This window comes from Mesoplodon bidens (assembly GCF_964165515.1).
Source record: "Mesoplodon bidens genome assembly, chromosome: 12".
NCBI classification, from domain to species: Eukaryota; Metazoa; Chordata; class Mammalia; order Artiodactyla; family Ziphiidae; genus Mesoplodon; species Mesoplodon bidens.
In genome coordinates this window covers 9563405-9587949 of record NC_138168.1, presented here as the reverse complement: position 1 = coordinate 9587949, position 24545 = coordinate 9563405, and the positions used below count along the sequence as shown (strand labels likewise).

The 24545-nt window shown below is 34.5% G+C and overlaps 1 protein-coding gene across 4 annotated transcripts in view; it reads left to right on the top strand.

Annotated features, from left to right (window-relative positions):
• Positions 1 to 24545, top strand: part of SENP6 (SUMO specific peptidase 6) — a 111133-nt gene that overhangs the window by 21442 nt on the left and 65146 nt on the right. For 2 of the 4 annotated variants that reach the window (XM_081250981.1, XM_081250978.1), the window contains exons 2-6: positions 890 to 980; positions 3164 to 3224; positions 14750 to 14892; positions 15892 to 15987; positions 20910 to 20930. In XM_081250981.1, coding sequence (XP_081107107.1) covers positions 890 to 980; positions 3164 to 3224; positions 14750 to 14892; positions 15892 to 15987; positions 20910 to 20930 — 412 coding nt within the window. The remainder of the gene's footprint in view (positions 1 to 889; positions 981 to 3163; positions 3225 to 14749; positions 14893 to 15891; positions 15988 to 20909; positions 20931 to 24545) is intronic. The other 2 variants (XM_081250979.1, XM_081250980.1) reach the window with 2 other exon arrangements.

The window sequence follows — 24545 nt, the reverse complement described above, 5'->3', positions numbered from 1 at the left end:
TTAGGAATTCCCTAAACATGAAGTGGAGAGATACACTTTATTTGTCATTATTAGTTCACCCCCAAACCCAGAGCCAACGGCAAGATGTCATAATTATCCCTGTCTCTTTGTTCAGTGAGATCCTTTTTTCTCTCCTCCACCCCCACCCCCACCCCAGCCCAGTTCACCCAATTGGATTGTCACCCTTCAGGTCTTCTGGTCTATGATCTGACCTTGCCCCCAAACCTGGTCTTCCCAGCCTCTAGGCCTCAGGTGTTTGTCATATGGCTCAAAAACAAATGCCAGCTTCAGAACTTCATTTATTTCTCAGGTTCCCACTTTATAGCTGTTTATGGCTTCGGGGTATTTCAGGCATGCACTTAAAATTTTTCTTAAACTCATAGTGAGTGTGTTTGGTGTTCTGATCTGGAGAGTTATTTCTAACATTGAGTTCACCCTGATGCTAACACAGAAAACCTTGGTTTGTCTCTTTTCTGCTAAAAGGCAGAGATGACTGGCTGAGGTAAAGAAAAGGCTGGTGGTCTGGATTTAGTTCTCATAAATAAGGCAAGCAAGTTAACAGGTACTAGTTTCTAGAACCAGGGATCAAATATGGTGGAGATGCAGGGTTGATTTTTATGTATTTCATATTCATGTATCCCCATCCACATTTTTATTATATTTTACTGATTTGAGCTTTTTTTTCTGTAGCAAACTCACACATATGGATGAGTGTAAATTAGCAAAAACAGATTTTAATGTGTTCTTTTTCTCTTTAGAGGAAATAGTCAAAAGGCAAGCAAATTAAAAGAAAATCCTGACTAAGCAAAAAGTTTGGGAAATGCTCAATTTTATTTTGTATTGAATGGCTCTATTAATGAATACTTATCTGAGTTTGTTTTTATTTCAGCGTTGGCTAGATCAGAATCTAAAAAAGATGGAGGATTTAAAAGAAATTGGAGCTTTGATGGAGAAGAAAGTGAAGGAGATACAGATAAAGAGTAAGAATTTTTTTCCCCCTCAGATGTTTTATAAGAATGAAACTTTTCATTAGAAAAACAATTTTCTTCCATGGAAATATTTTTAAGAGTATGGTATTCTTAAGAAAACATTGAACTCTTTTACAGTAGTATTAAGGAAAGAAAAAGTAATTCTTTTATTGGTAGATAACTTTGTGGTTATATTTCTTCATCTTTTGAAATGTATAAATATGTGCATATAGTACATGTAACCTTATAATTAAAAGTTGACCATACTACAGGATTCCTATTAAAGGAATTGTTCTTTAAAAATAAAAAATAAAAAAATACGGCATTCTGTTCACGTAGTGATTTGAGAAGCCACCATTTATCAGGAGTAAATGAACTACGTTATGATTCCTGAAATTTGTAAGAAAGTTTAGTGTCTGTCTTTCCAGTTGTGACTCACCCTGCCCCACACCACATTCATCTTAGATTGCTAACAGAGAAAGCAGAAACCCTGTAAATGATAAACACAGGTGTTGACCCAGACACACATTAAGCAAAGCGTTCATTACACTTTGTTAATGTACTTGGAATGACTGCTGTACATTTTTAAATAGTTTTAATAGAGCCCTTTGCATGTCATGAGATTTGTATTACAAATTTAGTATGGCTCTTAGTTTCTTAGTTGACTGATCTGGTTTTCCACTGGCCAGAACAAACAGCAAATTAAGAGACACACAAATATATACACTAAGATTCTACCAAAACTGCAAATATTTTTTAGAAATTTTACACACGAAGTCATTCAGAGTATATTAGCTAAATATTGTAGGTGCTTCACTTCTGTCTGGGCAACAGCTGCATTCATCATTACCACTTTATGTGCCTTCACCTATGAGATGTTGAACTGAAGTGAAGTTTTATTTGAAGAAGAGCTTTGAACTGGTAAGTTTCTCACTCGAAATTGGTATTTTATGGTTTTCCTCCTTTCATTTCTTTTTATTTCTGATTATATTTTATAACAGACATTTGTTATTTATGTAGTTCTGAAGAATTGGAATTAAACCTGAAATTGAGTAGACCACTTTTAAACGTTAAAAAGTATCCCACCTTTTTTTTTTTTTTTTTTTTTTTTGCGGTACACGGGCCTCTCACTGCTGTGGCCTCCCCCGTTGCGGAGCACAGGCTCTGGACGCGCAGGCTCAGGGGCCATGGCTCACGGGCCTAGCCACTCCGCTGCGTGCGGGATCCTCCCAGGCCAGGGCACGAACCCGTGTCCCCTGCGCCGGCAACGGCAGGTGGACTCTCAACCACTGCGCCACGAGGGAAGCCCACTATCCCACCTTTTAAACATTTTTATAAAATGTTTGCAGGAGAGAATTTTTAGCATTAAAAAAGTTGGGATGTATACAAACAATAATGAAACAAACATTTTACATTTTTGTTATAAATAGCTAAGATTTTACTAAAAATAGCTTAACAGAATTGTCTTCAGAAGGGTGTATTTTGACTTTCTTTGTTAGAAGATTTGTCATGATTATATAAAAAAAATGTGTCTTTTAAGGTGCTACCTATCCTGTATGTTTCACTTATGAATTGTACTCTTTGGTTTATCACTATGTTCAGATTAACATGAACTGTTAATAGGTATCTCGGTTTTTTAGAATCAGACCAACGATTCTCAGTAAAGGGTTGATATTTCCCACAATGGTAGAGGTATAACTATTTTATTGGGTTAATACCATGTCAGTTACTTTCTTTTCATTAACTAAAGTTTTCTTTCCAGTATGTTTCTTTCCCTCTACTTTGTTTTTCAGCCCCTTTCCCCTAATTTAAAATACAAGTCAGAAAGGGAAAATGAGTGACTATTTATGAAATCCATAGTTAAGAAAAGCAAAATTATGTGTTCATTAATGGCAGAGGTCAGGAAACAATGGCGCATGGGCGCAGGCTGGCCCATCCCTGGATTTTGTTATAGTTTTGTTGGAACACAGCCTCACATAGTCTGTGGCTACTCTCATACTACAATGGCAAAGCAAAGTGGAGTAGTTGCTACCAAGACTGTATGGCCTGCAAAGTCTAAAATATTTACTCTCTGGCCCTTTACAGAAAAAGTTTGCTGATCTCTATATTAGGTGAGCACAGAGGCTAAACTTCTGAATTTAAGGTATGGGTTGTAATTGTCACTTAAGGCTTTTTCCCCTTTATTTTCTATGTAGTGAGGCAAATCTACTCAGTGTAGATGAAGATGAGGATTCTGAAACCTCAAAAGGAAAAAAGGCAAGTGTTACCTTTTATTTATTTTTTAGGTTATATACTAAAACCTAAAGCTTCAAAAGAAGATTTGTATTTTTGATTGTAAGTCCCAACCACCCACTTTCCTACCCCACAGGCAAATGGTATTCCCAGTTTCTTGTTTATCCCATCAGAAGTATTTTATTTATCACAAAGAAAACATATATTCTTGCCCCACCTTCTTTTTTATTTATTTATTTTTTTTGCGGTACGCGGGCCTCTCACTGTTGTGGCCTCTCCCGTTGTGGAGCACAAGCTCCGGACGCGCAGGCTCAGCGGCCATGGCTCACGGGCCTAGCCGCTCCGTGGCATGTGGGATCTTCCTGGACCGGCGCACGAACCCGCGTCCCCTGCATCGGCAGGCGGACTCTCAACCACTGTGCCACTAGGGAAGCCCTTGCCCCACCTTCTTACTCTTTCACTGTTGGTATTATATTGTACACACTTTTCGTAATCTTACTTTGTAAAATTAATATATTTCAGAGACCAACCATAATAGTTCATTAAAATCACCCTCATTCTTTCCAGTAGGTCCATAGTGTTCCGTTGTATGATGTACTGTTATGGTCCAACACCACCATGTGGAAGGATCTTTATGGTGTTTATTATCAACTTTTTTTCCCCACCTAAAATAATGTTGAGTAAATTAGCCTCTATATGGGTTATTTTGCACACGTACAAGCATGTCTGCAGAATGAATTTCTAGAAGTAGAGCTGCTATGTCAGGACAGATTTCTAATTTCATTATACCTGATTTGCACTTTTACCAGCAATGTCTGAGCATGTCTGTTTCCCCTCACTTTTCTAACAGTGTTATCCTTTTGGTATTTGCAATGAAACATAGTATCTCAATGTAGTCTTAATTTGCATTTCTTTTATTATGAGTGCGGTTGAACACCTCACTCATAATATGTGCAGTCCATTTATTTCCCTTTTGATAATTGTTACTTAATATCCTTTGCCCATTTTTCTATTTGGTCTTTAGAATATTATTGATTGATAGGAATTCTTTTTTTTTTTTTTTTTTTTTTTTTTTTTTTTTTTTTTGGCGGTACGTGGGCCTTCACTGTTGTGGCCTCTCCCATTGCAGAGCACAGCCTCCGGACGGGCAGGCTCAGCAGCCATGGCTCACGGACCCAGCCACTCCGCGGCATGTGGGATCTTCCCGGACCGGGGCACGAACCCGTGTTCCCTGCCTCGGCAGGCGGACTCTCAAACACTGCGCCACCAAGGAAGCCCAGGAATTCTTTTTATATTGAGTTTGAGACCCACATTTTTGACATCTCTGAAATCTAACTAGATGTAACTTACAATGATGGCATGACATAGTTTAGTTAAATTTTTTTTTTTGCACATTAGTACATAGAATAATGCATCTTATAATGGTTTCTTAGATTTGACAACGTATGGTATTTTGGAGAAACTGGCCCACTGCTGTGATACTAGTTACTAATTCTTAATTTTATTTTATTTTTAAACTATTTATTTATTTATTTTTGGCTGTGTCTGGTCTTAGTTGTGGCACGCAAGGTCTTTCATTGCAGCGCGAGGGCTTCTCTCTAGTTGTGGCACACGGGCTCCAGAGCACACGGGCTCAGTGGTTGTGGCTCACGGGCTCAGTAGTTGTGGCGTGTGGGCTCCAGAGCATCTGGACCCCGTAGTTGCAGCACTCGGGCTTAGTTGCCCCGTGGCACGTGGGATCTTAGTTCCCCGACCAGGGATCGAACCTGTGTCCCCTGCATTGAAAGGCAGATTCTTAACCACTGGACCACCCTGGAAGTCCCCTACTAATATTTTAAACTAGTTTTTTTCACTAGTCTTTTTTTTTTTTTTTTTTTTTTTTTGCTGTACGTGGGCCTCTCACAGTTGTGGCCTCTCCCGTTGTGGAGCACAGGCTCAGCGGCCATGGCTCACGAGCCCAGCCGCTCTGCGGCATGTGGGATCCTCCCGGACCGGAACACGAACCCATGTCCCCTGCATCGGCAGGCGGACTCTCAACCACTGCACCACCAGGGAAGCCCTTCACTAGTCTTTTGTCTTCACTTTTGGTGGTTATTGCCTTGGAGAAAAGATATTTTATGTTGTCATATATAACACTTTATTTCTTCATAGCTTTTGGGTTTAGTGTCTTGGTTCCTAATGATGTTAACTTAGTTACTCACTTGCTTTGTCCTATTAGACAAATTAAGTATTTTCACAATACCAATACAAATATAAATACTAATAAAATGATTTAAAAATTTTTTCGTTTTATTTCCTTGTTGGTGTTGGTGGCATATCTCACTAGGTATATCCCACTAGAAATGTATATTTAAATTACTGTGTTTTAAAGTCACTTGAAATTAGTTTTTCCTGGTTTGTAATTCCACCAGCTGGGTGACAGTTAGGTTTATTTATTTATTTATTTTAAGTCTGTTTTTTATTTTGAGGAATTGCTTTTTAACAAATGTTTTGGACTTAATTTGTTTTATAATTATGCAAAAGATGTTTTCATGGTTCCAAAGTGAAATCTACAAAAGAAATTTTATTCGGAGAAGTCTAGCTTTTGTCCTGATTCCCTCTCTCCCTTTCTCTTTAACCTGTGGGCAACTTGTTTCAAAAATTATATGGCTTAGCCTTCCATTGTTTTTGTTTATTCGTTTGGTTGTTTTTTAAATATTAGAATATACCCCCCTTCTTGGAGAAACTCACCACATTGTTTAGCACCTTGCTTCTTTTTTACTTGGTAATATAGTCTGTAAGGTGGCTCCACAGCGAGGTGTTTCGAGATCTTTATCATCTGTTTCATTGCTACATCGTACTCCAGTGAATGGATGTGCTATAGATATATAGATATTCAGCTGATGAGCAGAGGTCCTTCTCAGTCTTTCGCTGTTATAAATAAGTAGTGCTTTTTTCTTTTTCTTTTTCTTTCTTTTTTTTTTTACCCGGTACGCGGGCCTCTCACTGTTGTGGCCTCTCCCGTTGTGGAGCACAGGCTCCGGACGCGCAGGCTCAGCGGCCATGGCTCACAGGCCCAGCCACTCCGCGGCATGTGGGATCTTCCCGGACTGGGGCATGAACTCCTGTCCCCTGCATCGGCAGGTGGACTCTCAACCACTGCGCCACCAGGGAAGCCCAAGTAGTGCTTTAATAAAGCCTTGTGCTTATACCTTTTCACATCTTTACAGTGTATTTGTAGGATAGATTTCTAAAATTGCAGTTGCTATTTCAGGAGGTAGATTTACATGTGATTTTGCTAAATATTTCCAAATGCCTCATTCATAGGAATTAGCAGTATCCATAACTGCTAGCAATGTATGAGAGTTTCTCTTCTAACTTTGGGGAGTATGTGGTCAAACTTGAATTTTTGCCTATCTGACATAGTACCCTCTTCACATATTTCCTGTACTTACAGTTGAATAGTATTTTAGAGACTTTTAAAGTTACTTTTTTCTCCCTGTCTTGGTGGTTGTTTTTTTTTTTCCCCACAACATCTCTATTTTGACATAATTTCTGGAGTTTATAGAATTTAAAGTTTTTCTCTTAGTACTATAAAGTTTTTCTCTATAAGGCTACTCACACTGAAAAACTATAAGGTTTTTTACATTGCAGTTTTCTCTAGCTTTTATTTTAACATTTTGATTCCTTAGAGTGGGGCTATTTAGGTGTTCTTCAGGTGGACACAAATATAGTGAGCTTTGTAGGTAAAAGTAAAAGGTGTTTTTCATCATGATCTTCTGTGACATTTAACTTGAGGGGGGGGTTGCTTGCAGATGCCCTTTTTTAATGTTGATACTTTAAAGTAAAATAAAACTTACATGACACTTATGTATCCTTTGATCTCTAAAGATAATTCATTATTGATACTCAGCATCATCTATCTTAACAGTACATGTACAACAACACTGTAAGTCAACTATATTTCCATAAAAAAAACTTAAAGAAATACATGTACCATTTCCTCTTTAACAGTTGGAAATTTATATTGTTCCTTTTTCTCCTTAAATTCATATTTCTGTTCAGTTTTCCCACAAAATTTTAACATTATATGTGTATTTTAACTTCACATGATGTATTTTTATGCAATTGAAAATCTTTTAATTACTCTATCATACTGTATAGATATATATTCACTGAATAAAAAGATATACATTCACTGAAATTTAATATTAAATGATCTTGTCACTAAAAGTTCCAAGTATTAATTTCCTTTGCTGGATTGAGTTATCTTTATAATTACTAATAAACATGTAATTTATAATTATTAAACCTATTGTATAGAATTATATTGGAAATGTATTTCTTAAAGTGATGGTGTTGATGTTTTCCTTCCTTATTCATTTAGTTCATGTATCCATAAATAAATGTTATTTATTGGTCTAATAAAACTTTCAACAGTGATTTTCTTTTTAAACTTTTTTTAGATATAAGTGCTGAGAAATCTTGGTCATATAATAAATAGATGGATATAGAAAGAGTTTTGCTATAGCATTATCATTCAGTTCTTTCCTTTTGAATTAAATGGCAGGAAAATCACCTAGCAATGTAATAAAAGTTTAAAAGTTAAAAATAATTTGTAATCCAGCCTTTAGATTTATTGTCTTTCTGAATTTTGGGGAAATATACTGAAAAGGCTTTATCAAGACTTAATGATTGGCTAGTAGTTATACTTGTTACTTTTAAATTCCTTATAGATTCCTATTTTTTAACCAGATAATCTCAGAAATAATTGGAAAAATTAAAATCTTGTTAATTTTTAATTGCTTTTGCAATTCTTTTTCGTAAAAATACTTTTGTAAAATATTTTGGTTTTTTTGTATATTTTCTTTAAAAGAAGTGCATATTTAACTCTTTTGATCTATGGAAAATGTCTACATATAACTTACTTGACAAGGCCAATCCATAGTACAGCCAGTCAATTAAATCAAATGTATTATTTATCTATAATAAATAGTGTTTTTTTTCTGTTTTCATTTCATATATACATGTTAATCTGCATCTTCATGATGACATTTCACTTTAGAATTCTAGGCAGAAAAATGCAGCCTTGGTTTTGACCTAAGTTTTTTTACCTGGTTGTAATAAAGGCATGCAAATTTAAGGGTTTGTTGGTTTTGTTTTTGTTTTTTTAATGCTTTCTTTGAGTTGTTTTCACATGATTTGTTCCTTGGGGCAGTGCTTTTCTTGATAATAACTGGAGTAGACGATACAAAGTCATTGAATGCAAATTTTCATTACTTTTGCTTTTCCATTTTGCATTGTTGTATTAAGAAAATCTTAATTTGGTCCAGAACACCCAGTTTCTAACCTGTGGTTCACTTTTAACAGAAATATATATAAAACAGGGAAAGACACGAAGCCCTACTACTATTTCATGTGCCAAAAGAGATTCCAGATACTACTATGTCAAATTGTTCCTTTCAGGAGTATTTTAGACTCTAGTACAATAAATGAGAATTATGTCTTTTGTAAAGTGGAAAAAGGTTTAGTGTGAAAGTGAAGATAGGAAAGGAGATATTATATGTACCTTTTCTACAGATGGGTTTTAAAGTAAATCAATTTAAGAAAGTGTTAAAGTGGAGATTGAGGATTTAGGAGTTGATTTTCTTAAAATTATCCATACCCATTTGTCCCTTAGAAAGTCTTTGTGTATCCCAGGGTTTTAAATATCCCTGGATTTTTAATGGCTTGTGAGTAATATGTAGGTCCATATGGAACATTGGTTTAAACTAATATAGTCCCTTTTTTGCATTCAAAAATGGGCATGGAATTAGGAGAAAGCCTTTATTTTTGTTCAGAGTGTCTTAGTGTTCCCTTTCTCTTCCACAGAATAATCTCTTTGCCTTTGGATTTCTGCAGTTTCATTATGCCTCTTTATATAAAGGATGCATATCTTTTATTAATTCTGAAAAAATTTTAGTTATTATCTCTGTGAATATTGCCTTTCCTCATTTTTTTCTGGAACTAACTTTTATTAGATATAATAAGGCCATCTTTTTTTCCATGTCCTACGTATATTTTACATGAAAAAGAAAAAAAGAAAGGATAAAGAGCGAAGAAAGAAATCATGCCTGTACCATATCCTACATGGTTTCCTCAGCTTTGTCTTCCAGTTCACTAACTTATCTTCAGCTGTATCTAATATGCAATTTAATCTATCCATTCTTTTTTTTTAAATTTCAGTGACATCATTTGTAGAACTTCTGTTGGTTCTCTTTCAAAATTTTGTGTTTTTCGTAGTGTCTAGTTCTTTCTGTACTGTTTCAGTTTCCCTTTTGTTTTTAAGAATTTCAGTGCCTTTAATTTATGTTTTTAATGTCTCTAATCATTTAATAGATTCTTTTAGGTTATCTTATTTTCTTATTTTAGGTGCTAAATTTCCTGACTACTTTTTTGTTTTAGTTAAGTTGGCTTTGTGATGTGTGATAAGTTTGGGTGGAAGGTACCACATGTCGATAACTTTTGTACATTTAGCAGTCCCAATGAGATACACATTCATACAGCAAATATGTATTGAGCACAGTGTTCTAGATGATAGAGAGCAAAACAGACAACTTTCTTATTTCTATGGAGCTTATATTTTGGTAACTGGCTGTTTATTAGTTATTTATTAGTTATTAATGATTAATGTTAAAACATAAGGGTTGACAAACCAACGCTCACAGGCCAAATCTGGCCCACAACCTATGGTCTATGAACTAGAATAGTTTTAACATTTTTTAAATGGTTGAAAAAAATCAAAAGAATACTGTTTTGTGACATGTGAAGATTATATGAAGTTCAAATCTTTATCCATAAATATTTATCGGAAAACAACTGTGCTTATTTGTTCATGTATTGTCTATGACTGCTTTTGTACTATAAGAACAGATTTGTTTCAGCAGAGACTGTGTGACCCACAAAGACTAAAATATTTGCTGTCTGGCCCTTTACAGAGAAAGTTTGCTGACCCCTGTATCATTGTTTATACTGTGTAAATATTTTCTGTACAGATTGATATCCAGTTGAGGGCAGCATAGCTTTTTTGGATGGCTGGTATATTAAGAGTAGTTAGGCAGAATATCAGATTTTAGGTCTGCTTGCAACTATCTACTCTATAGGATGGTTGTGAGAATTATGAGAACATGTAATCCACCTAGTACTTGGCACTAGCAAATCTTCCATAAATAACAGTGTTATTGAGCCTTTGTAAGCTGGTTTTCCTTTTCAAATAATGATGTGTTTATAGTTGCTTTTCTGACATCAGTTAAGGCCCATGTTTATAGTTTTATAATCATGTGATTGTTTTGTGCTAATCCATTTGTCCACAGGAGTTCTCCTGATGTTGTGCTTGCATTAGCTAGAAAACTCTGTTAGGCTGCTAAAGAAGGGGTTGGAGGGGAAGGAAAATTAAAGTTTTTCAGGGGCCTTTAGACTGAATATATCATCTCTCTTTAGTAGTAGTAGTGCTCTAATCTGTGACTTAGCCATAAAGGGTTCAATTTTTACTTGTTTACACCTTATTTCTCCCAATAATTTGATGTAGATTACCAAGAGCACAAATAAAATGAGAGAAAATAAAAATTACTAATTACGTAAAGAGACATAGATGTGCCACACATCTAATATAATTTATATGTTGTATTTTAATTCAACAGGTATCTCTAAATTTTCTTGCACCTGGAATTATGTCCTATAGGTTTGTGACTGTGTGAGAGGAGAATCTTTTACAAATGTACATCCTGTGATTCTCCTGTGGAGTGATATTCTCCCCCACCACCCCAGCTACTTTCTAAGTATAACAAATAGTAAGGAACCTTTCCTAAGGGAATTTGACAATACAGTAAAAGTTTTTCATGAGATATCTGCAAACCCAGAAGTACTGGTTGTCTTATTGCTGACTGAAGTGCGTGTAGCTTTTGATAGTACCCTAGGGCAGCAGAACTGGGAAATTTAAGAATTTGCCTTATGCAAATCTTGCTCTATTGATGGGCTTGGGGTTGTCTATTGCTATGCCTAAATGCTTTCTTAAAAAGAAAATTTGGAAATGTTTAAGCACTTGATCAGAAATATGTTGAATTAGCTGAATTATATGCCTATATATTGGGTGAGATAATTTTGGCTTAACCAGTTCTTAAGAGGAAGGATTAGCTTTCTACATTAATATAAAGGAATTTTTAGTGCAGTTCCTTTGATTATTAGATTTTCTGTATCCTAATGATTTTGAGTGTTATCTGGAAAAACATAGTTTGGTTTTGCCTCTTGTTAAGAATTTATATGTCTACAAATAATACTATAAAAATTCCTTATACAGTGTAGTATGGGAAAGCATAGGCTTTGGAGTCAGGTCAGTACTTTAGGTTCAAATCCTTTTAACTAGTTTGGACAAGTTACTTTGCTTTTTAAGCTCAAGGATCTTTAATAGCATAGGGGTAGAGTTTCAGTAAAGTTTAAGGTGGTATATGATGGAGAGATTTTGTTGGAGAAAGATACTTAAAGTGGCAAATTTGAGCATGTTAATCCTGTCACTCAGTAGCATCAAGTAATTGACCTGATACTTTAGGTGCAGTTTCTGAATCCCAATCTGAAGAACTACTGAAATGTATAAAATATGGAGATTAAATGAGATATTGAATATAAAGTAATTAGCATAATGCCTATCCATAGTAAGCACTCAAATATTATTTGTAATTATCTATATACGGAGGAATTAAATTATATGGTTAGTCTTTAATGGAAACTTTTGCTTCCCAGATTCTTTCTTTTTTTTTTTTAATTATTTATTTATTTAATTTTGGCTGCGTTGGGTCTTTGTTGCGGTGCCTGGGCTTCTCATTGTGGTGGCTTCTCTTGTTGCAGAGCACGGGCTCTAGGCGCACGGGCTTCAGTAGTTGTGGCTCGGGCTCTAGAGCGCAGGCTCAGTAGTTGTGGCACACGGGCTTAGTTGGTCCGCGGCACGTGGGATATTCCCAGACCAGGGCTCGAACCCCGTGTCCCCTGCATTGGCAGATGGATTCCTAACCACTGCTGCCACCAGGGAAGTCCCGCTTTCCAGATTCTTAACAGGACATGTATCAAAATCACGTGCAGCACTGGCTCTCCACTGTTAGTGTACAGCAGAATCACCTGGAAGGTTTGATAAAACAGATTGCTGGACCTTACTCCCACAGTTTCTGATTTAGGAGTTCTGGAGTGGGGCCTGATAATTTGCATTTTAAAGTGTTCTAAGTAATGCTGATGCTGCTCCTTTAGGGAACCACACTGAGAACCATTGACTTAGGGCATTTTTGCAAAATAACAAGGAATAGGCCAAAGTCACAGTGACTGGATGTCCTAAAATTTCAGATCAGTGTAGCTTAATGACCAATTGTTTATGATAAAATAATTTATGGACTTTCTAATTGAGGATATCTGTGTTTCTACTTGAGTGGGAATTAATAATTACTGAAATCCTACCTATTTGTCTGTTCCAGAGCTAGGCAGTTTGTATATAGCTTTGTTGATGCATAAAATAACCTCGTGATTATAAGGAAAGTTACCTGGCTAGGAGACAATTCTGTTTGATTCCTGAGTTATCTTTCTACAATAGCACTATGTTTCTGTGAAAAAGGGTCACCAAATGCAGAAGTGATTGTATTCTCTTTCTGATGGAAATGAAATAGTGTGATAACCCCTTTTATCTTTATCCCCTATAGTTCTGTTCCTGTTATCAGTTGTTTCTCTTGGTTTTGATCACATTGTCATCTTTATGAGCTTGCTTATGATTGGTAGATATTGCATATGAAAAATCACAGAGATAATTTGAGGCCTAGGATAATATTCCCTTCCTGTAGGGATAACGTTTACTTTTGGCTAGTGACCAGGAGGAGCATTAGCAGTCTCACATCACCTTGATCCAGTGGCTCTCCAAACGTAGTTCCCTTTTTAGCAGTATCTGCATCACCTGGGGACCTGTTAGAAATGCATATTCTCAGGCTCATCCCAAACCTCCTCAGTCAGAGTAAACTGTAAGGGTTGGACACAGCAATTTGTTTTAACAAACCATCCAGGTAATTCTGGATTTACTCTAAAATTGGAGAACTGACTTAATTGAGTTGGAGGTTGAGATGAATGGAAGCTGGATTTATAGTTGTAATTCACCCTTATTCATAGGTTATATCCTCATTCAGATTTTGAGGTGTTTATGAGGCAGTCCATACTTGGTGGATGTTGAACTCTGTTTTTGTCTCCCCAGTTCTCTGAGTCTTCTGGGAGTTCAGCTTAGCTTCTCAGCCTCTCATCTTCTGCAACTCCAGAAGTTGCATCTTCCGGAGACAACAGGTGTCTCAGAGAAAAATATGAATTTGGGCTCAGATCTCTGAGTTTCTTGTCCCTGATCTTAATTCTTAATTCTTCACTGCCTTGGTAGCTCTCAGGTGCTTCAAACAGATTTTCTTTTTTTAAGAAAATTTCTATTTTGTCCAGCTTTTCTGGTTTTCAGAGAGTAGAGGGAAGATTGAGCTGCATTATCTAATCTGCCATCACCATAAATGAAGGAGTCCGAAGTACATGGCTGTAAAAGATTTAGAAGTAAAAAAAGGTCTCAAGATGACAAGCAGCATTTTCAAAATACAGCTTTTTGGAGTTTTGTGATACAGACATGCCTAAAAACAAGAATGGTGCTGGCACAGTGAGCTCTTCTCCGGAAGACATTTTTTGTGGGAGATATTTTTTTTTTAGGGAACTGTTAGGTTTCTGTGGGGATAATTGGTGGGGCTAAAAGCCAAGTTATTATCTTCTTATGACTACATTTTCTTGTAAAAGAGTAAAAAGTAAAATATTAGACTGCTGTTTCAAAACTAAAAGTAGGTAAGAATGATTTTTAAAATGTTGTTTTGGGTAAATTATCACTAAGAACTGAGGACTTTTGTCTTAAAGAATCTGAAAACAGCTTTTAAATGTCTTGTGCAAAGAATGTAATAAAACTAGGTTTCTTTGTTGAGAAGAACTTCCCAAGGAATGAGCCATCCTGTTGTCATACTGTAATCTCCGCAAAGTGATTGTTATTGATATGTTTGTATTATTATTTTCAAGTATGAAAATACGAAGACATTATCTCGGTTTCTGTGTTTATATAGAAACTTTGATGCTAAAGCCCAAGTCCTTGTACAATGACAATTTACTGCCGCATTTGGCTGTATTGTCCTACAGGTAGCATCAAGGCCTGTTAAGCAGGGGAAATGTTTATTTTTTGCTTTCAGCAAAGAGCTATCTTAAGATCCTCTACCTTATCCCTTCTGTTTTTCTCTTTTAATTTCTTGGGTGATATTGAAATGAAAAGGAAATAATATGATCAACACCCATGTTCCTACATATTTATGTTGTCCTTAAGGGGAAAAAAGAAGTATTGCAGTTGAATTACTCTTAGATCTGTGCCGCTGCCAGCCTTCTCCCCATCCCCAATATCTGGTACATTTTTATCACTTTTTTAATAAATGGGTTTTCAAATAATTGTTGATAAATTATCTTATTATGTTGTTTATTGACTTTAACATTTATGGTTTTTACAGTTAAATCGTCAGTCTGAAATTGTTGCTACTAGTCCTGGTGATCCCTGGAAGACATGTGCAAAACGAAGCAGGAGTGAAAGCTTAAAACCTTTGAAAGGCAACCCAATTGGACTTAACATGTTGAGCAACAATAAGAAATCGAGGTATAGGCACTTCGCCACACATTCCTACCGAAAAGATAAAGAGTTTGACACCAAAAACTAACTGGCCACTCCAACTTACACCTTTTCTTTTCACTTTGTCAGTAGAGCTAATCCTACACACTGGGCATCTTTGCTTTGAATCTTGGGAATAGGATTGATTGCAGTGATTTCTTGGTTTGGAATAAAAATATTGAAAGAAAAATTTCAGTAGACTAAGATTTCATAAGATGAGCTTGCTTTCATGAAGTTAGCAAAATCTTGGTTATAATATTAGAGGTAGGTCATGTCTCCTTTAGGGAATACTTACCAGGATTATCTCAATGAGGGACTCTTTTTTTTTTTTTTTTAAGATTTCTTAATTCCCCTTCTCTTCTAGATATAACTCATCTTTCCTAGTGGTTGTCATAGTGAACCACTATTACTGACACAATTGGACTGTTACGTATCCCAGAAATAGGGTTGAAGTCACTATTTTATTTCTACTTTGTCAATTTATAGACAAGTGAGGTACATAAAGGCTAAATAATTTTCAAGTCAGTGGTAGCATCGAAAGTAGAATTTAGCGCTTTTGATTTTTTTTTATAATTAACATTTCGTATTATTTTGGCATATAAGAAAACTTTTGTATACTCATAGTACATAGTTTGTATACTCATAGTACATAGATAGTCTTAAACAGAGAGTAAGAAGAGGAAATATATCGGGATTAATTTACAGGAATTCTTACAGTAGGAAACATTCATTTAGGATTCCTGATGTCGGTTCTAGTGTTCTACTCTTTATCTTCTTTCATGAACTGGATTGGAAACATTTCAGAGACAAATTCAGAAAGTGGAAAACTAACAGATAATGTAACATGGTCAATGGGTTTACGTCTAAAAAATTTTCTTTAAGTGTTACAGGATTTTGTGTGTGAATGCTTAGATTTTAAAGGGTTTATTTTGCATAAGTGCGTAATTTTTCCCTGTTTAAATTATTCTTTGTTTCTTGACTCCGCAGTGAAAATACACAAAATGCATCATTATGTTCTGGAACTGTAAGACGTTTTCCTCATGCTAATGCACAGATAGCAATAGTAAAAACAGCAGCCCAAAGGTAAGGATTCTGATTGCCTTTGTTTAGTATATATACACCATCCTCTTTAATAGGAGTTTTTCGCTGCCTTTTTTTTTTTAAACCTTTTTTTCCCTTACTTTGTGGAACTTTACTATGTTTCCATTGTCTCTAAAGAGATATTCATGTTTCTGAAATAATTCATGTCCTAGAATTTTTTTATTTTATATCTGCTTTTGAGTAAATCACATTCTGTAAATAGAAACATTTTAAGTAAAAGCTATTCTATTGCATTATGTTTCTGTTAAATTAAGCTGATTTTTACAACATTTGACAGAAATCTTCAGCTGGGAGTTTAGTTCTGATGAGTAAAACTACTGTTATTACCTTTCTTTGTAAGGTTTATAAGATTTCATAGCATCAAAGTAAATCACATTATTAATTTTAAATGTTTGAGAAATTTTTGTTTTCATAAATTTGAATGTTCTCATTGATCATGAAAGTACTACTTGAATCTTGAAATAATGAACATAACAGTGTAATGCTTGGTGTTTTTAAATGCTTTTGAGGTTTTTCATAACCATTTTTGGATGGTTATGAAATTTCAGTTGAATTTCAGTTCTTCGTCAGTTTCAGTTGACCAAGAAATCTTAGGCGCCAACAATTAGAAAAATAATTTATCTCTTTATTTCTTGCATTTTGAATAGTTGCATAAAATTTTTATAACTAGTAAAATTTAAAGATTTTTTTTAATATATGCTAGATGTTGTTCTTCATTTTTTTAAATGTTGATCTAGACTGCTGCTCATTCAGAAAATGTGTCCTGACTCTTACCCTTGCTGTATTTGCTATTTATGTAGATTTGCTATAACAGAGATTTTCAACTTAAATACCTTAAGTCATTCTCATACTTTAGGACAATAAGAAAACCTTTCCTTTGCTTAACTGTATTATTTTTCATAGTTTTGACATAAGATATTTCAGAAAATCAACTAAAAAGATGGAGAAATTACTATACATACCACAAAATTGGCTTGCCTTACAAATCAAGCTTTCTGGCCTACATGTGGCACAAACATGAGAACAAACAATAAAAGGAGAGTAAGTAGTGGGAGGGAAGAAGGATAGACACACTGTTTCTCACACACTGATCACATTGATAGAATTCATCGCTAAGAAATATCTGTCTACTTGCTATTCTGAAAATGTGGTCTAAGTTGAAGTACTGATTTATATTCAAGTGATATATTCTACAGCCAAAATTATTATTGGTTTAGAAGTTATCTACCAGTTTAGAATTATTTACACTATGCCTTATTCTCCCCATCCCTCCTTTCTTCATTGGTAATGTTAAAAAACTGATTCCAGTTTGGGAATTGGTTTGTGTTTTGTTTTGTTCTAGGTCCTGGCACATCTTATACCTTGCCATGTGTATCATTGCTCATCTGTATAAAAGATTAGATTCTGTTAATAGGAAGCGGTATTTACTAGTAATATACTGTTTCTCACACACACACACACACACACACACACACCTAATTTAATTTGTATTTAAAGAAACAATCTATTAAGGAAAACAGATTCTACTTATGTTTGTCTCTTATAAAATAAACATTTCTTAGTCCTACTGCAGTGTGACTGTCATTAAAAAGATTTTGAAGTTCAAATACCAGTCATTGAGAGTTTTTCCACTTTTCTTCCTTCAAAAATATTGAGTGATTTTATGCTACATACCAGGCATAGGTACAAAGTAGTCAAAGATGAATATGACAGTATTTGCCTTGAAGCTCAAGTGTGGTTAGGGTAAAGGACAGAAAGGTAAACAAATGATTACCTGGTGAGTGCAGTGTAGAGATATACAAAGTATGTGTAGTACTGTTTACAGAGAATGGAGCAGTGAGGAGTTCACAAAGGAAGTATTAAAGAAGCTTTGAGTGTTTTGCTAAAATAGAACACTCCATGCATTAGGAACCACATCTTCAAAGGCATGAAAAAAGCCTTCACCTGAGATGATTGCTACCAAACTTTTGGTTTTAATTAGTGTAGTGTTGGCACAATTGTCAGGCCTCAGATGAGGATGAGCACACTGGCTTTTACAGTTTCTCCTAATTTTTCTTATTTTCTCAACTCTTAATTTGAAATTATTAAAGGAAATGCCACCAGTTGGTAATTCACACACATAATCCATTACTCCTGGGGTGAGTGGTATAACTTGTCTTTTAAGTAAATCAGACCTGCATTTTGAATAATTTGTAAGATATGGGAACAAGTGTTTCACACGTTTTTAATCTAAAAGAAATGAGTATCAGGTCAGATTAGCTGCTATTTGGAGAATATTATGATTGCAATCAGTTTTCTTACTGCTATTCCAAATGTTAATTTAATTCATATTTAATAGATAGATTGTTTATATACTAGCAGTGATGGAGGAGGATAGTATTAGTATGGAAGAAATGAAATGCAGAAAATTAAAAATCTTTATAACTATACCATCTCCACTCCTAACTTTAACCACACTTGGAAAAAGAGCACATTTACTGGTTTATGTTTTACTTACATTTTCACTTTTTTGTTGTTGTTTTTTATTGAGGATAGGTAGAAAGACTTAAAAGGACCATAGGGGGAAATGAATGTCTACAAAAGCATATATAATCCATAAATGGGAAAATGGGCTCCTGGAATAAGCAAGTTTTAATTATTAATGAAAAGCACCACTTTGAAAGAATGTTTGAAATCCAAAATCAGGTCATGGGTACCAGAATCAATCAGTCTATCTTTTTTCTTTCCTTTTTAAAAATTTTAAGAGCAGAAATAGTCCAAAAAGAATGTAAGTCGACATTTTTACAAAGTCCTGCGTTACTGATAATGGCTTCCCGTCTCATTTTTTTTTTTTTTTTTTTTTTTTTTTTTTTTTTTTGCGGTACGCGGGCCTCTCACTGTCGTGGCCTCTCCCGTTGCGGAGCACAGGCTCCGGACGCGCAGGCCCAGCGGCCATGGCTCACGGGTCCAGCCGCTCCGCGGCATGTGGGATCCTCCCGGACCGGGGCACGAACCCGTGTCCCCTGCATCGGCAGGCGGACCCCCAACCACTGCGCCACCAGGGAAGCCCCCGTCTCATTTTTTAAAAGCTTTTTTCTTTCTTCTTCTTCTTCTTTTTTTTTTTTTTTAATATATATAAACTCTTCTAGGGCAGGGCTTTGGTAATAAACACATATTGAGGAGTATTGGAGAATTACCATAATGTATAAATTAGATATAGTAAGTGCATTTTTCTCAAGGATAAGAGAAATGAGGATGGTGTATATATTTTTTGGTTTTGTTTTCTCCCTAACTCCCTTGGTTTATTGGAAAGAACCAAACCTGTTTCTTCTACTTCTACTCTGTCTTCTACCTCTTTTACTCTCAACAGGTGAGTTTAAAGAATAAAAACAAGAGAGTACTAAACTCTTCTCACTTCTTGAGCACAACAGTGTAGGGTTGGGAATGGCTAGATTAGGTATTAACGTCTAACTTTTTGTTTTTATTTTACTTTTCCTGGAAATATTACACCATAAGAAATAAGTATATAAGAATAGACAGACTATATTTAAACTTTTATGTTTGTATTTTGTTTCACTTTAATAGGGGCATGATAATTTTCCTTCATTTTTCTGTCATTTGTCCAACATAAATTTATTTTATACAGATTATCCCATTTTTTAAATAGCAGAAGTAAAATTTCAAATGTGGTATTCGTGTAAGTTTATAATAATTCTTTTCCTTACTATTAAAACTTTTCTTAAAATGTGTTTCTTTTCAATGTTGTTTATGTAAAACCAACTTACCATATTATTTTTTCTTAATTTGCTAGGATTAAATTGATATTTTACTGTGTACTTCACATGATAGGAATATGAGTTAATATGGGGACTCAGGGATTTTTGTGAACTATGTTTTGCTTACAGTTCTGAATATTTAGTTTCTTTTGTAATAGGAATAATTCTAGGATGTGAATCTTATTCTAAATTGAGGGTTTTATAATTTTACCCTTGAGTACTTGATATTGATAGCTTTTTAGATTTTCCATGAATTGTGGAGAAGGGTGGACCTTTTATACATTGGACTTTTGGTTAGAGGCCATGATTTTAAGTCCCAGGACTTTTCTTGTGTCCCAAACCGTGTACTGTATTTGTATTTAATCTAAAGCTTTTGTGCAAAAGTTTCAGCCTTAAAAAATTTTTGTTTTTCTTACTCAGAAGCAAATACAGTTGGACTTCTGTATCTGGGGGTTCCACATCTGTGGATTCAACCAAGCACAGATAAAAAAAAAATCCAAGGAAAAAATTCCAGAAATTTCCAAAAAGCAAAACTTGAATTTGCTGGTACTCACAACTGTTTACATTCCATTTACATTGTATTAGGTATTATAAGTAATCTAGAGATGATTTGCAGTATATGGGAGGATGTGCTTAGGTTATATGCAAATACTATACCCTTTTATGTAAGGGACTTGAGCACCCACTATTTTGTTATCTGCCTTGGGTCCTAGAACCATTCCTGTGCAGATAACCGAGGGATGACTTTAATCACGCCTGACAATGGGATTGGGACCTCTAAAAATTTTATAACTTTTAGGAAGTTGTATTGTTCCTTGAAGACAATTTCTTTAACCACTCTAAAATAATGTATATCCTCAAATGTTGGATGGTTAAATAAAGCTTTTTCAAGAATTTTTCAATCTTTGTACATACTTTTTTATTCTGTAAATATGTTTAGATATAAATTATTTTCTGTACTGACAAAAATTGAAAGCCAACTTACATATCTGACAAAATTCAAAACACTAGTATATAACATATATATAATGTGTTTAAAACAAATTAATCACAGAGTTTTGCCTTATTGACTGCAGTTACTAAAACTACAATGATATATCAAAAATGAGGTCTTGCCTCTTACATTTTTTTTCTTTTTCATGTTTTAAGCAGTCTGGACCGAAAGGAAAGGTAAGCTCAATATTGATGAAATTAGAGCATGGATACAGCAGTAAAATGCCAGATTATTTATATGCTTTGAAAAATGTCCATTGAATTAGAGTTCATCATTAAGTTTATTAATTATTTTAATAAAAAGGAAACTAATAGCACAACATGATATTTGACTTATGTGGGTAATATTTCACCATAATTCTCAATATATATACATTTTTTCCATGAATGGTTATTATATATTATACTGATATGTAACTACTTTCATTTTAAAAATAGAATATTTCAGGATCTTAGTAGTAAAATTGTTTTCAGTTGCTTAATTTAAATATTTCTTTTATTTTAGTGGTAATATTTTTGTTTTATACTTTAGTAGAGTGAGGGGAAAAATAGAAGTAGAATACCTTAAGCTTGGAGTTAAAGCTCTAAACATCAAAAATTTGTGACAGAATTTTATGATCACTCTTTGTTCCCTTTGTAATAACACTGGCAAATTCATCATCCTTTAGCAGAAATGTTGAATAATGTAAATAACATGGAAACAAGTTTTTAAGAACACACATTTCTTAGAATAGTGAAATGATTGTAGTTGTTCTAAATCAAATGCCCATAAGAGTAGCTCCTCTCCTCAATGTATGTATGTGGAAATTTTTGTGCATGTGCATATCTTTTTTTCTTGCTTCCATGAGTCTCAAGAACCTTTTATGAATTCTCCCCTCCCAAAACAGGTAAACAGCCCTTGTTTTAAACCAGTACTTTCATATCATTGGCGATGTTCAAAAGAAGGGACATTCTATAATTTTATTTAATTATGTAACTTTGACTATAATTTTGTTTAAAGGTATAGAGGAGGCAAAGAGGACAACTTGCAGTATTTTATAGAATGCTATATATTCCATCTTACTTCATGAACACCAGGTTTCTGAACTAAAGATGATCCTGTCAGCAAAAGATTTAGGCATATTTTATAATTCTGAAATACTTCACAGTTCTTACCTGGTTGAAATGAATGGGTTGTGCAAATATTTTACTACCTTCCTCCTGGGAAAGAAAAATTATTTTTCTATTGTGTCTGTTTTTCTCTTTGAGTAAATTATTATTTCTTGTCAGACATAGATGAGTCATTTTATATCTTTTGAATTTTTAATTCATAAGTGACTATATTTTGGGGAGAAGATCATTAATAAGATATTTTTAAGTAACTATACAGTCACACGTGAACCAGACTGTTGTTTTATAGAAATAAACAAATTCTTTCCTTTATGTTATAGTACATAAAATATAGGTACTGTTATATTATCAGAATAGTATAAAGATCTTAGATTATTCTCTTACAATAGCCTTGGTGGGTTTATACTGATTTTTTTCTACTGTTTTGGCTTCTTATACATATTTCTGTTGTGGAAATTTATTCATTGATACATTCAGCAAATATTTCAATGACTCTATGTGCCAGGCACTCTTCTAGGGGCAGACAAAAATCCCTACTCTCTTGGAGCTTATATTCCTGTTGGAATAATACTGGAATAGAAGTCAGAGATGTAGAATTAAGTAACCAGCATTACCAGTAGGCACATAACTTACTCTAAAATGGGGATAATGATATTTGTCCAATTTTAAAGGAGATTTGTGAAGAACAGAGATTTGTTCTGTTATGAGATAATTATTTGAAACTGACATATACACTGTAAAGTTTGAAATTTCTGTAATAATAGGTGCTGAAATTCTTTGTCTTTTTGTACCAACATTACCGCCAGGGGCTAGGCGTGAAGCAGCAGCTATTTGTAAAATATGTTATGATGAATACACTGGAGTGCTTTATTCAGCAGCTTAGTTACTGTTAGGTTCAATTTAGCCCATCAATCCTTTGGAATCTCACCTATAATTATTTTATCTTTGTCAGAGATAAACTAAGAAGAACTTTTGTGTCAGTAGATTTTACTTTGTAAATTTTTTTTACGTAAGCCATTTTTCCTCCCTCATGAACAAAGCCACATCTTTTTTTTCTGACCTTTGAAAAGTAATAGAAAATCTTTTATCTTTATCCCTTAACACATGAAGGACTGTAAATCTCTGATCTAAATGATTTCTTTAAAAGAGGATGGTTTATCTAATAAACAAAAGTTAGGTAGTTGTGGAAGGTTAATCTTTTCCAGGTTTTTTCCCTTTGTACTGTATACTGGTCACAGTGAGGTATATTTTAGGTTTAAAACCAAAAAGCTGGAGTAAAAATTAAACAACGACACTAAGGTCCAGAGCTTGCAAACTTAAAAACTGTGCTGCCATTTTTCTTTGTTGTGGGTGACTTTGACAACTTGAATGACTTGAATTCTTTTCTGACTCTTGGACAGTTGGGTTGTGAATATAGTGTATGTGGTAGCACCAGCAACCTAGAATATTTAATCTGGTATTGGAACTTTTTTTTTCCTCCTTAGATAAAGACAGTTGACCTGTTATGAAACTGAAGCACATAGTAATTTTCAAATTAAAAATTTTTTTAAATATTTTTATTGTAAATATGTGAGTATCGTAGAGAATTTTGAAACAACAAAAAGATACAAAGGGAAAAGAATACAATAAAAGACATATGAAACACTAGAAATGTTTACTTAAAGCAGGTATTTGAAAAGACAAGTATTACAATGAAAGATTTTATAATTTTTAAAAAGCTCTTATAATCGAAAATTACATCATTAGTATCTTTATGCATTTCTTTCCAATATTCTTTTTCCTGTGTACTTTTAAATATACCTGATACACGCAGTCATAATAAAAGTACAGCTGCATATTCTGAGTTTTCACCTAACAGTATGTCCTAGCCTTTTCCCCTGTTAAGTTGGCTTCTAAAAGTGATTTGTAATGATTATGTAATACCTTGTCCTGCAGATATACATAATTTATTTACCCATTAGTCCATTTCTTGTTGTTTTTCACTGTTGTATATGACAGAGGTCCCCATCCTTTTTGGTACCAGGGACCGGTTTCATGGAAGACAATTTTTCCATGGAAGGGGGTGGGCAGGGGATGGTTCAGGCAGTAATTCGAGCGATGGGGAGGGGCAGACGAAGCTTCGCTCCCTCACCGGCCACTCACCTCCTGCTGTGCGGCCCGGTTCCTAACAGGCCACGGACCAGCCGAGGCCTGGGGGTTGGGGACCCCTGGTATATGACACATAGATGAACAACTTTGCATGTAAATCTCTAAGTGCATCTCTTAAGATAAATCTCTGGGAAAGGATTCTTTGGGCTAGGTTACAGATGTTTTTAATGCTCTTGATAGGTATTGCGAAATTGTTTTGCAGACAGGTGGTACCAATTTATATTAGCATTATAAATTGGTGTCTCAAGGTATCTGAAAATAAAATTATATTCAGATGGTACTGCCTTCCTTAGAATTATGAGTCATCTGAAACCTTAGATATAAGAAAACCATAGCAAGATGATAGACTACAAGACTAATAATATTAATAATTTTTTATTCACTCTGATCAATTGCAGTATATATTGGAAAGACCAAAATTTCATTCACAGTAGCAACTAAAATTAAATAATCAGTAATAAAACTAATGATGTGTAGATCCTTTATAAATATATCTAAAGAACCTGATCTGAGGCATATATTAGGTTCCTGGTT